The sequence below is a fragment of the Boleophthalmus pectinirostris genome, unplaced genomic scaffold (genome assembly GCF_026225935.1).
Source record: "Boleophthalmus pectinirostris isolate CB_2022bp ecotype Guang Dong unplaced genomic scaffold, ASM2622593v1 HiC_scaffold_13, whole genome shotgun sequence".
Classification (NCBI taxonomy): Eukaryota; Metazoa; Chordata; class Actinopteri; order Gobiiformes; family Gobiidae; genus Boleophthalmus; species Boleophthalmus pectinirostris.
Genome location: NW_026571036.1, coordinates 22,390,583 through 22,404,678, shown reverse-complemented (window position 1 = coordinate 22,404,678; position 14,096 = coordinate 22,390,583). Strand labels below are relative to the sequence as shown.

The window sequence follows — 14,096 nt, the reverse complement described above, 5'->3', positions numbered from 1 at the left end:
TGCTTTTATGAACCCTGTCCAACCATTTCTAATACGTCCTCTCCCCTGTGCGATTCTACATCTCTGTCCTCAGGTCTGTAGTTCAAAGCCTTACATGGACCTGGCGGAATGCAGAAAAGAATGACATTAGCGTTTGTGACTGCTCCTTTGGGCTGTGGTTCAAACACGGAGCAAGAAATGTGGTTTGCATTATTTGGTCAAAGCAGGTCAAAGGTCAGGGGTGTAATGGCGGAGTTGCAGTTATTTCAAAATAACCTAACCTTGCAGTTATTTTAACCCAGAATCTTTTTGTAATCATACTTTTTACCTAGTATTAGGGCTTAAACAGTGGTGGCAAGTGTAACAATTACATTACTGTACAACATCTCACCCTTATGTAATATATAACCCTATGTCAATCACTGTTTAATCTTTGCACTGTTTCTCCTTATGACCTCTTGTATATAGCTACATATATTTACTATATATCTATATTTTTATTTTTACTTGTACATTATACCTTATTTGACACCAATCACTTGCTATTTTTGCTACTTTTTTTGAATGTATAATTACCATTTATATTTTTCACACTTGTCCTGGTTTATTGTTGGTTTATGCCCTGTTTAGTCCTGATCTAGACTTGGTCCATTTACCTTGTTTTGTCCTGGTCTTGCCTATTTTAATCCAGAGTTTAGTCCAAGTTTAGTCTCAACCTTGGAATGTGTGGCCTGTTAGATCTCTTCAAAAACTTGACACATTCAAATGAACTTCCTGTACAGCCAGTGTCGAAGTAGCCCTTAGCCCTGATCCCTGAGCCTGGCTGTTGCCCCGCTTCCTGTCCCGTCAGCCCTGGCCCTGTCCCTCATCTGTCTCCGTAGCAGCCTGTCCTGATCAGGTGTTCTTATCTGATCACCTCCTTCCTGCTCCCTCCTGGATCCGGGAATACAGCCCCTCCTTCCGGACACTCTCCCCATGTTCCCCGGAGAGGCTGACGAGAAATCCAGACACCCCCACTGCCAACAGCTGTAGCAGTACCAGGCCATGCTACTGAATTAACTACACCATATGGGAGATACATGTGGTAACCACAGTAAATATACAGGAGCAATATACTAATCTTATACACCTCTATAGCAGCTTCAAAAATCCCACTAATACTGATATGAGCGCCTGAGAGAGTGGCAGCCGGTCACAGTAGCTTATTATATTGCTATATTTTATTTTTAGTTGTACATATACATATGTTAATAATAAATTCTAAATAAGTAACAAAAATAGCAAGAGAATGGTGTCAAATAAATCATAATAATAATACGATTATATTTTTGTTCTTTGTTATTATAATAGATGATGTGTGAGCTACTATGTCCAAATAATTTCTCTTGTGCATCAATAAAGTTTGTCTAAGTCTAATACTGAAAGCATTGTCATACAGAATAAGACAAGTAGAGGGAAGGAAAAGCTCTCACGTTCTTAGAGGTATTTGATAATAGCAATGTTTTGCTATGTTTTGCTGTAGTGCCTTTCAAGACACTCAAAACTCTTTAACATTGCATTGTTCCCTCACTCCACACTCGGTGGTGGTAAGCTACTATTGTAGTCACAAATGTCCTGGGATAGACAGACTGAAACAAGGCAACTAATCTGCTCTATCAGCAAAAGTTATAGTGGCTAGCTTCAAATGTTATTTTTGTTTTTGGTGAAGATACATGACATTGTATCTTCATCAAAAAGATACCAAAACTCCATAGTTACTTAACTTCAGACCATGAGTAAAGCGCCTAGGCCCTTAACAGACCCTTATCTCTCTCTCTAATGTTGAACTATTGCAGAGTAACTTGTTTCCACATGGATCTCACATAACAGTGGCTCTAATTGGTTTGTCCCTGCAGTTGTTTCCTTATGGTTCCCACTCAACAAAATGCCTTTTGTAATAGGCATTTTTTTCTCAAATGGCCATACCTTATGCAACGCAGTATGTCTATGAACTAGACAAAGAGTTATGTACAGACCCTTTAAAATAGAGCCCTTTCAGACCTTTTACATGGTAACATTAAACAATTAGTGAACAGGAATTAAAACTAAGTTAAAATAACTAAATCTTAACTGCTTTGGGAGCGTCTCGGGGTTAGCTGGTTTGGGTTATCATGTGGCTCAAAAATGTTGTTATTAAAAACATTATTGTTGTGTTTAGACTCATGCTGACATCCTCTTCAGATCTGGTTTAAAATCCCCCAGGATCACACTCTCACTGAGGGAAGTTATCAGCTCTGTGCCCCTGTGTGTGGCTCATATGAGAGAGGGACATCTGTAATGGATTTGAAGGAGTTTGGAAAAGTGAGGCTTTGACAGAGCTGTCAGATTTAATCTTTGTGGTCCATAAGAGAAGAGACTGTACCTTTGTGCCACATTACGGTGAAATTAAATACAATAACTTATAACACTTTTATGCAAACCCCTTAGAAATTATTATGGTCATAAATCGCCATGTTTAGGGTTATGTTGAGGTCTAGTAACAAATTGGGTGTCTAGGATCAAATTTTTTATAGCATCTGTACTGTCTGGCAAAAGAACATCCTAATAAATAAAATGTCTAATCTCTGTCTACTGTCCTATATTGGCTGTTACTTTGACTTGAAACTGTAAACCTGATTTATCTCTTCTGTGTTTTTCAGCCCTGTTCGTCCTTTTCGATTCCCCAAAAGGTAAAATGTTTGTCTCCTCAGCTCCTCCTGTTCTGTTCCATTGCTCCCAGCAGCCATCCCTCTGTCTGGATCTGGCCTCTGTTCACTCAGATGGAGATATTAATGTCACAGATTACTGTAAAATAGTGCAAGTACATCCCAGCTATTTCTATAATAACTGCAAAAGAAACACTAAGAAAGTTTGGTAACACTTTATTTTACTTCAGGACCCATTATGCAATTCATTTGCAACATGCAATAACATTTAACCCAACACCTCGATTGCCTACCTAAACCCTTACTACCATGTAATTATTGTATTACAAGGTGTTATATATTATCTGGTGTGGTAAATGTATTAACAAATGCATTTAACCAACCTTCTAAACCACTATTCCTTCAGTTTAAACTGAATACCTTAAGGTCCTTTACTACTTCAGAGATACATACATATAAGAACATATACATATACAACTAGCTGGGTATGTTTCACGGTCCTTAATTACATAAAATGGACTCTTGTCAGATTTAAGTCATGTTAAAATGTTGTTAACTCCTCAAAAACCTGGAGTTGTGTTTTGTTTCATTTATACATATTTTAGTTTAATCCTTTATTATTAGTCTGTCTACATCTCCAAAACTCAAAATGCTCTGTTCCACCTTGTGATGTCATGAAGCGGTAGTTTTCAACTTAGCGGTTACCTTTTATCTTTAGTTTTTATCTTTAGTTTGCAGTTCCAGGGCTGAAATCATCCAAATGATTCTAGTGAAGGTGTATGGAGTTAAAAAAACATACACAGGGGACAGATTCCTTTATTACCAAATGACATCATAAGGTGGAACAGAGTGGTTTCCTGTTTGAGAGAAAAACTCGGCCTAAATATGCAGGGTGTTGTGTGCTAAACATGTGCGAATGAAAACAAAACACAACTCAAAATGTAGTTTCCTGTATAATTCTCTCTCTTCTCTTGTAGTTATGCAGAACTGATTGCTGATTGGCCGGTGGTAGTTCTCGGCGTGTGTACAGTCCTCATTGTGGTGTGTGCTCTGGTGGGCATCCTGGTGCCTGACCTGCCTGATTTCTCCGACCCCCTGCTGGTGAGTCAGGGTAGTTGTGTGGTATTTCATTTATTATGTCATTTGCTCATTTATACACTCAGGGGTGCTGCTAGCAAAACTAATTGCCACATAAATTACAAGTCTACAAGCATATTTGAAATGCATGTGAGTCATGTATTAGTTTAGTTTATAGTAGTTTTTATAATAGTTTTAATTAGGCCTGTCATGATAATTCAGTGCCACTGGAAGTTCTCTTAAAGAAGGGGTTCTCAAACTGTGGGTGAGGGTCCAAAAAAGGGGTACAGAGTGTTTCAGTGCAGTACAGTTTGCTTGGCAAATTTTATGCTTAAATTAACATTAATCAGATAAAATTGTCTCGGTCTTGGGACCCTGTGGTCTCGGGACCCTGTGGTCTTGGGACCCTGTGGTGTTCGACAGGTCTTGGTCTCAATTAGTGTGATCTTGAATACAACACTAGTGCATATACTGGTGAATCGCCATTCCTTTAGGTAGGGCCTGGTCTTATTAACTCGCAACAGATGCCCCAGTGCACCCAGTTTGCAAAAAAACAAAACGCAACAGCACTGTTTATTTGTTGCAGCTCATGCCCTTTAAGGATACTGTCTCTTTAAAAATGCTTTGTGTTTGTGGCATGAAGTAGTTTCAGTATTATCACAACATTTCTCTGTAGCTGTATATAATGCTTCAAAGTTCATGTTCAGTCATGATACAATTATTAAACATTTCATTATTTTTTCCTGTATTTATTTTCAGGGTTTTGAGCCTCGGGGAACAGAGATCGGGCAGAGGCTGGTCACATGGAACAACATGGTGAAGAACACTGGCTACAAAGCCACACTGGCTAACTACCCGTATAAATATGCCGATGAGCAGGCCAAGAGGTAAGAATACTTTTAAATCTTGGTACAGCAGTTTACATATAGTGATACATAATAATTTTACGCATAGCAATACATATATACTGATCCCATAATGGAAACACTCACTGCTCTTAATCTACAATAGAAACACAGAGAATAAAAATGGTACATGTTATCAAGATCAAAATAAAACATATTGGTCTTATTATTGGAACAATAACAAAAGATTTAGAAAAATTACTCAATTTTTTTTCTTTCTCTCAAATGAAAAATGTGCCTTAAGTATATTTGTTGGCCAGATGGAAGACTGAAAAAGAATTGTGATACAGTTAACTATTTGGGGTAAAATATGTTTAAATAAATCTGAATATTTTATGTGTATTCTTGGTGTGGAAAAACAGGCTACAATACTATGTCTGTTTGAGGAGACAGATCAGGACAAAGGTCTTAGGGTTTGTGTGTGTGTGTGTGTGTGTGTGTGTGTGTGTGTGTGCGTGCGTGCGTGCGTGTGTCGACGGACGCTTCTGACAGATCTGATGAAAAGTCTGAATCCTGAAAGAAAAGATATTTTTACCCAAGAAAAGATATTTTTGCCCGGTGTAAACTGATTCAATTCTGTTTGTGTGAAAAGGAAAACTTGAGCTTGAGGATGAAAATAGTGAAAAAAAATCTGACAAGGATAAAAGTTTATATTTCTGCTCTTGTGTTTAATTTCACAGTCCATTTGTTTGGTCCATGAACTTGTATTATTCACAATTACACACAACAGTGAACTAGGACTATGTCAGGACTGAACAGGACTAAAAACAGGACCAATAGGAGCGATAGAGACACAGAGAGAGGTACAGACAGAGAGAGAGAGAGACAGAGAGAGAGAGAGAGAGAGAGAAAGAGAGACAGACAGAGAGAGAAAAAGAAAGACAGAGAGATAGAGAGAGACAGAGATAGAGAAAGAGACAAGAGAGAGACAGACAGAGAGAGACAGAGAAAAAGAAAGACAGAGAGAGAGAGAGACAGACAGATTAGAGAGAGACAGAGAGAAAAAGAAAGAGAGAGAGAGAGAGAGAGAGAGACAGAGAGGAGAAACAGAGAGAGAGAAAGAGAGAGAGAAAAAGAAAGACAGAGAGAGAAAGAGAGACAGACAGAGAGAGAAAGAGATAGACAGAGAGAGAAAGAGATGGAGAGAGACAGGGGGAGAGAAAGAGAGACAGAGAGAGAGAAGAGAGAGAAAGACCGAGAGAAAAAGAGAGACAGAGATACAGAGAGAGAGAGACACACAGAGAGAAAGAGAGACCCAGAGAGAGAGGGGAGAGTTTTATTGCCTAAAAACTCCTTGAACAACATTCTTCTCTTACTGTGAGTGGGATCTCCTCCACACAGAATTGACCTGTTACTTTGCCTGGTAGTGCCACATGCGCTGTCTCTATGGAGATGAAGAAGTTTAATGTCTCACAAAATTCCAGGCAAAAGCTCTACCGTCTACACTGAGAGAAGCAATTAGTGAATCCTCTACCAGAAAAGCTACATAGTACACTTTTATCAGGGATGTACTGCTACTGTTATTGAAAACTGTGGCAATACTGAAAAATTTGCTGGATCGAGTTCAGTTCCATGATACAGGCTACTTTTGACCTAGAATGTCTCATAACATTTTAACTTTTATTTATACTTTTATTCTCATGTGTAATAAGTTGACTGTTGTAAGGAAATAAGTACCATTTTCTGTCCCACACTGGTATTGCTTAATATTGGGTATCAACAGATAACTTCAAAGTATCAGTCGGTATCTGAACTGAAAAAGCTCGATTGGTGCATCCTTAGACATTAAGTTTTTGGGGTTTTTTTTTGGCATTACCACCCACTCCTATGACTGATGTCTAGTAGACAGACTGCAGATGATTGGTCACATTTGCATCAGAAGCCCTCAGGCCATCATAAGTACTGGTAAAGTGACACCGCTCTGAACACTGGGAGTCTGTATTTGTTCGTCTCATCACTGTTTAAAGTGCAGCTCTGTGATTACGAATACATTCAGTCTTTTTTTCTCAACCCCGCGGCGTCTGTCCCTTTCTATTGTCTGTCTCCTGCCTGTCTGCTCTGGAAATGACCAGATGTCAAGTCAAGAATATTGTTTCAAAATAGTAATTGAACAAATATAACTCAGATGTTATGCCCCAACAGTCTCTTTATACTTGTTAGAAAATACATTAACTTCAGCACCTGCATACATTAGCGATATTATAACGAATAAGAGTTGTGAGTATTCTATAGATTTTGTAGACTAAAGCTAAACATAATTATTACAAATCTCAAAACTATTAGTGTTAAAAGATTAAAATACATTTAAAAGGCACATATTACATAATTTTTCTAATGTTATAATAATGTTGTTTTCTCATCACAAACATGCAGAGTTGTGTTTGGTTTCATTCATACGTTTAACACACAAACCCTGCATATTTAGGCTGAGTTCTTCTCTCAAACAGAAAACACTCTGTTCCACCTTGTGTTGTCATGTGGTAATACAAGAAGTGTTCCACTGTATTTTTAATAAACCTTAATAAACTCCATCATACACATTCACTAGAATATATGGATAATTTCAGTCTTGGAATTGCCAATCTCTATTAAACAAAAGGTAAAGAGTAGCAGTTAACTTGAAAACTACTGCTTTATGACGTCACAAAGTGGAACAGAGCATTTTGCACTTTGGAGATGTAGATAGCTTAATAATAAAGGCTGACTCAAACATGTGTGAATGAAAGAAAACACAACTTCAGGTGTTTTGAAGGCAGTAACAACATTATAATGTGGCTTAAAGCTCACAAGAGTCAATTTCTGTAATATAAGACCTTTAAAATGAGTTGTTATAATTATCACTGTACACTACCACTGACAATGTTTTGACAAATAATCTTCCTTGTTCATATGCGCATACACTGTTAGCTTGCATTACTTCTGCTTGGACACCTAATAGCTCATGTAAGTTTCCACAGCTATAATGTGCTGGCAAAGTTTAGAAAATGGACCTTAAACATTTATGAAAATTACTTAATGTTGAAAAATCTTTCTGACCTTGGCCCATTTATCAGAGGCCCCATTTTACAGACCTAATACCATTTCTGTGGTGAGTCACCGGTGTTTTGGGCGGGACAGGGTCATTACAGCTGCTTATTTTCATCCTTAAACTCCAAATGTGCCCCCTTCATTTTGCGTCATTGCCTCTTGGGCCAAAGCAAGCCTGTTCTCTGTGTTCCTGGGTTTTATACACACACATATATATATATATATAATCAGAATTATACTTTGACATTAATTATAGCAGAGCTTCATGAAGTCTTTGTTTACAGTCACCAGGAGCCCCGTTGGACTGAGGACCGTTACGACCGTGATAAGAGACAAGCAGAATGGGACTTCAGTAAGGACTACTTCTGCGATGTCCCAGGTAAAGTTGTTGTTCATCATTAGAACTGCATGACCAAGCTTTGTTTTAGGGCTAAAGTGCACTATGTAACTATTCTGGTAAGAGGCTCACCTGTCTGACAGAAAGTGCTCCACTGTGTTTTTAAACTTCATACACCTTCACTAGAATCATTTGGATGATTTCAAACCTGGATTTGATTTGACCTGGATTGGTCTCTACTGAGTCAAAGGTAAAAGGTAGCTGTAAACTGGAAAACTACCACTACATGACATCATAAAGTGGAAGAGAACATTTTGAGTTTTAGAGCTGTAGACAGACTAATAATGCAGGATTACTCAAACATGTATGAATGAAACAAAACACAGCTCCAGGTATGTTTTTGAGGTGGTACCATCATTATAACGTGGCTTAAAACTCACAAGAGTAAACTTTGTGTAATATAGGACCTTTAAATTGCTGTTTGAAGATCAAAAGTAAAGCTGTGAAGATATGATGTACATTATTCTTACACCAGTTTGTTGTGTATCCGCAGGCGACCGTTACTCGAGGCTGGTGTTCTCGTCAGCGGAGGGGAAGAACCTGTGGAACACTCAGGCCATCAAATCCATGTGTCAACTGGACAACACCAAGGTGGGTTATTTTGTACACACAGCTCTATGCCCTGTTGTAAACTTCAGATTAAAGTGCATTTGACAGGTTTTCGTGTTTTTGTAGTTATTACTTTTTTGGTGGGATAGTAACAGTTTTAAATATTTACCTTAGTTTCCCATTATGATGATGACAGATGACAGATTGTGGAAAAAAGTTGAGGAAAAAATATAAACACAAAAAATAAAATAAGTTCTAAATGCGAATACCTCTACCTATGTCATCAACACTATTTATGTGATTTATGTGCAAGGAAGGCATTTTTTCAGACAGTTTAAACTGTAATTTAGCTAAATAAACTTTTATTAATCCTTTTTATAAATCTGTAAATTTTGGCCCTTTTTAGCTTTATGGTTCCTAGGTAACCATTAATGATTTACCACTATGTTTGTCACATGTGCTGAGTAGTGTAACGTATTTAAGATTAAACTCACGTCTCTTGTCTTCTGTCCAGGTGAGGTCCCACAGAGACTACTGGAGCCTGTGCCAGCGCACCAATGATGCCTCCTGCTGCCCCAGCTGGACTCTGGGAAACTATGTGGCAGTGCTGACAAACCAAACGTCTTGTCTGGAAATATCAGACCGAAATGTGTCCCACACGCTGAAGATCCTCCGCTCCTGTGCCAAATATTACCACAATGGCACACTGGGCCCGGACTGCTGGGATATGGCCCTGCGCCGAAAAGACCGCAAATGTGCCAATGTGCCCCGCAAGTGCACAAAGTATAACGCTGTGTACCAGATCCTGCACTTCCTGGTGGACAAAGACTTCCTCAGCCCCAAAAGCCTGGACCACCCCCCTCCAGTGCTCAAATACAGCATGCTCTTCTCCCCCACAGAGAAGGGAGAGTCCATGATGAACATTTACCTGGACAATTTCGAGAACTGGAACGCCTCAGATGGCATCACCACGATAACAGGAATTGAGTTTGGGATCAAGCATGATCTGTTTCAGGACTACCTCCTCACGGACACGGTGTACCCGGCCATCGCTATAGTGATTGTTCTGCTTGTGATGTGTGTGTACACGCGGTCAGTCTTCATCACTCTCATGACCATCATTGCCATCATCAGCTCCCTCATCGTCTCTTACTTCTTGTATCGCCTCATCTTTAACTTTGAGTTCTTTCCTTTCATGAACCTGACTGCACTCATTATCCTGGTGGGCATAGGAGCGGACGATGCCTTTGTCCTTTGTGATGTGTGGAACTACACAAAGTTTGACAAACCTCACGCAGACCTCTCTGAAACAGTTAGCGTCACTCTTACAACATGCGGCGCTGTCCATGTTTGTCACCAGTTTCACTACAGCTGCTGCTTTCTATGCAAATTATGTGAGCAACATCACTGCCATTCGCTGCTTCGGCGTTTATGCTGGTACCGCCATTTTGGTGAACTACATCCTGATGGTGACGTGGCTGCCTGCTGTAGTGGTGCTGAATGAACGCTATCTTCCCAATATATTTTCCTGTTCAAATCCTCCACACCAGCAGAGGGCACACTGTGTCAGATGGTGGGCAGGGCTGTGTCAGAAGGCCAGTAAATGCCTCTTCGCTGTATCAGAGGCTTCACGCATATTCTTCGAAAAGGTGCTGCCGTGCATTGTCATTAAACTGCGTTACCTGTGGTTGCTCTGGTTCCTGGCTCTCACAGTGGGTGGGGCGTATGTGGTGTGCGTGAACCCAAAGATGAAACTGCCATCTCTGGAACTGGCAGAGTTCCAAGTTTTTCGCTCGTCTCACCCATTTGAGCGCTACGATGTTGAATTCAAGAAGCTTTTCATGTTTGAGAGAGTGCACCATGGAGAGGACCTGCACATGCCCATTACCATCATTTGGGGTGTGACTCCAGTGGACAAAGGGGACCCCCTGAACCCCAAGAATAAGGGCAAACTCATCCTGGACGAAAGCTTCAACATCGCCAGTCCGGCCGCTCAGCTTTGGATCCTCAACTTCTGCCAAAAGCTCCGCAACCAGAGTTTTGTGTTCCAGAGCGAAGGGCAGGACTTCACCAGCTGCTTCATCGAGACGTTCAAACAGGTCAGTGCCAGTTCTGTGAAGGAAATCATTTTAGGGCTATTTGTAAAAAAAACATTAATAGTAATATAGCTGGACAATTTGGGGAAAAGAGCTAGTTGAGATTTTTCTTACAGTGCCTATGTCAATGTGGACTCCAAAATCTGATTATTATCTGATTTCTTGATCTTTCAGATCATGCAAACCTCCAAATCTGATATGAGTAATTTTAGGCACCATGATTAGAAAAAAATTATGAAAAAAGTGATTACTTACATCAGATTTTGCTATTTACATGTATTTTTTATAATCTTATAACTCCCAAAAAATAACTCAGAATAATCAGATTTTGAGTGTGCATTTAAACACAGTGTTGCAATTAGATTTGAAATTTGTGTTTTCAAAAAACTGATGAACATAGTTCTCGCAGACTCCATGGAGACACAGGGGCATTTCTGTGGTTTTAATTGCACCAGTTGCACCATCACTACTTTAACGATTACTTTACCTAATGATTGCTTTAGTTCTTTAGTTTAACAGAATATTTAAACTTTTTCTTCCCTGTTTTGTTAGTGGATGGAGAACCATGACTGTGAGGAGGCGTCCGTGTACCCCTGCTGTAGCCAGTCTACATTCCCATATAAACAGGATGTGTTTGAGCTGTGCATGAAGAGAGCCATTATGGAGTTAGACCGAACCACCAACTACCACCTGGCCCGGAAGACCCCCGGGCCGCGCTTTGACATCAACGACACCATAAGAGCCATTGTCCTGGAGTTTCAGAGCACCTATCTCTTCACACTGGCCTACGAGAAGATGTACCAGTTTTATCAAGAGGTCAGACCACTCATATTAAAAAAAATGAACAAAGCTTGAAAAAATAATAAGGTTAGCTTTATTTCTTCTTTCTGCAATATCTTTCAATAACATGCTTTTGTCTCATGTTATAGGTGGATGCGTGGATTTCGGAGGAGCTGCGCTCTGCCCCTGCAGGCCTGAGTCATGGCTGGTTCATCAGTAACCTGGAGTTCTATGACCTGCAGGACAGTCTTTCAGGTGGCACCTTGGTTGCTATGGCGTTGTCAGTTGCTGTGGCATTCAGTGTGATGTTGTTGACCACATGGAACATCATCATCAGCCTGTATGCCATCCTGTCCATCGCAGGGACCATCTTTGTGACTGTGGGGTCCCTGGTGCTGCTGGGCTGGGAGCTGAATGTGCTGGAGTCTGTCACTATCTCTGTGGCTGTGGGTCTGTCTGTGGACTTTGCCGTTCACTATGGCGTGGCCTATCGTTTGGCCCCAGAGCCTGACCGTGAGGGAAAGGTTGTCTTTTCCCTGTCCCGCATGGGCTCAGCCATCGCCATGGCAGCGCTCACCACATTTGTGGCAGGGGCGATGATGATGCCCTCCACAGTGTTGGCCTACACACAGCTAGGCACCTTCATGATGCTCATCATGTGCATCAGCTGGGCATTCGCCACCTTCTTCTTCCAGTGTCTGTGCCGTTGCCTGGGCCCCCAGGGCTCCTGTGGTCAGATCCCCCTCCCCCGCTGTCTGCGCCTCCACACTCTGTCCCCTCCAGCTCCCGACAAGTACCAACTGGACTCCAGTGTCCAGGCAGAGCACTATGAACTAGAACCGCTCGCCTCGGACCCCAAGGACAAGCCTCCAGAGCCACAGTCTAACGGGGCCCCTCCAAACAGTGGGCCCTACTACAGCACACTGCCCCTCTGCCACTACTGCTCCTGTGGAGAGCGCCCTCACTGGACCCCCCAAACAGACCAGGACCCTCTCTACACTCAGTACGTCCAGTGTTCTCCAACCCCCCAGCATCATCAGGGGCGAGCTGGCTGCCCCAACAGAAAGCACTGCAGTCCCCCTCACAACAACCACCACTCTACCTGTGTACCACCTGTGTCCACCCCCCACGTCCCTCAGTGCCCAGCCGAGGACCACCCTAGCCCCACCCCACACACACACCTGGACCCCCCCTGCCCACCCTCACACACACACTTGGACCCCCCCTGCCCACCCTCACACACACACTTGGACAGCGGGCAGTGCCCCCCCTCATGCTGTAAACAGACTCAGAGCTCAGAGGTCTGGGACAGAAGCATGTCTCCTAACAGGCTTCACAGTAAGAGCAGGACTGAGAGTAAGTGCAATTCAAAACTGAACTTAAGTCAGACTAAAGCTGAGGCCAGTCACAGCACAGCGCCCCCTACAGAGACTTTGTGTTAAGGCCTTCAGAAGTGCCTCAGGCCATTTCAGAGTTTACGTATTTATATTCCACATGTGCCACACTGTTTGGTTTGTTGCTAAGGCTATGCCCACACTTCGGCAATGGTTTACAGAAGAGCGTTAGACACTTAGTCTGAACTGCAGTGACGTTTTAGATCTCACTTTGATCAGTGCTAAAGGATATCCACAAGTTTCCTCAAGTCCTTGCTAACATTTGTGTTTATGAACGCACAGCTGACGTTTGCAGTCTCTCACTATACAATAGACTACACAATAGTCTTATGATTTTGTGTGTACTTACCCATAATGTTATCAAAACAACAAAAATGTGCCACTTTTTTACAGCTGATCCAAATCGTTGCCTGACACTTTGTGGAAAACAGACATTAATGTGCTTTATGTCTGTGCATGCCTCAGATTACAGAACTATGTGATTAAAATTACTTTTTTACCACTGTTCTGGCTCAGTGTCTTGTTCTGTACACAGCCCATCAAGGCAAAATAAGGTCTATAAGAGAGAGAGGTACTTTATTGATCTCGAGGGAAATTCAAATTTTGCTGCGATATTTACACAGCGCTTATCAGTCTTCTTGGTGTCTCAGTTAAAGTGCTTAGTGCAGTTTACCAGAAGGACTGATCAGGTACTGACACCATATCTGTGTCAGGACACTTTGAGGAGAGGAAGAGCCAAACGTGTCCCTCCTCTGTGTCCTGCAGCATCACTGCAGTGTCTAGTGGGAGCCAGGTGAACACAACTCTTACTCTACTCTGGTGTGTCGGTTGATGATGAAATAGGCCATTTATCATCAACAGTATTTCTTCTGGAAGGTCGTGTGCCACATTTGCTGACACATATGGTATAAAAAGCCTCCGTGAATATGTGAAAAAGAAGCTAATTTCAAACAATCCAACAGTCCCTTACTTGTGTCCTTTGAGCTGCACATGCTGCACTTCTCAGTTGGTTAAAATCCCACATATGATGTTAAAAACAAAAGGTTTCAAAAACTCTGTGTGAGCCAGGTAGCAGTGTGCACCTTTGTTATGTCTGGTGCCACAAAGCTAATGCTAATGATGCTAACACACTGAGGTCAGCCCAAGCTCTTAGAAATAGGCTAACGTTATACAGTTTAAGCCTTTTTAATTTTCACTAGTAAGACAGC

General features: G+C 41.4%; 1 protein-coding gene across 1 annotated transcript in view; it reads left to right on the top strand.

Annotated features, from left to right (window-relative positions):
* Positions 1-13,381, top strand: part of disp1 (dispatched homolog 1 (Drosophila)) — a 40,062-nt gene extending 26,681 nt beyond the window's left edge. The window contains 9 exon segments of the mRNA XM_020923293.2: positions 2,658-2,687; positions 3,641-3,764; positions 4,500-4,627; positions 7,957-8,051; positions 8,563-8,660; positions 9,133-9,942; positions 9,944-10,717; positions 11,267-11,530; positions 11,644-13,381. Coding sequence (XP_020778952.2) covers positions 2,658-2,687; positions 3,641-3,764; positions 4,500-4,627; positions 7,957-8,051; positions 8,563-8,660; positions 9,133-9,942; positions 9,944-10,717; positions 11,267-11,530; positions 11,644-12,936 — 3,616 coding nt within the window. The 3' untranslated portion in view covers positions 12,937-13,381.
* The last annotated feature ends 715 nt before the right edge of the window (positions 13,382-14,096 follow it).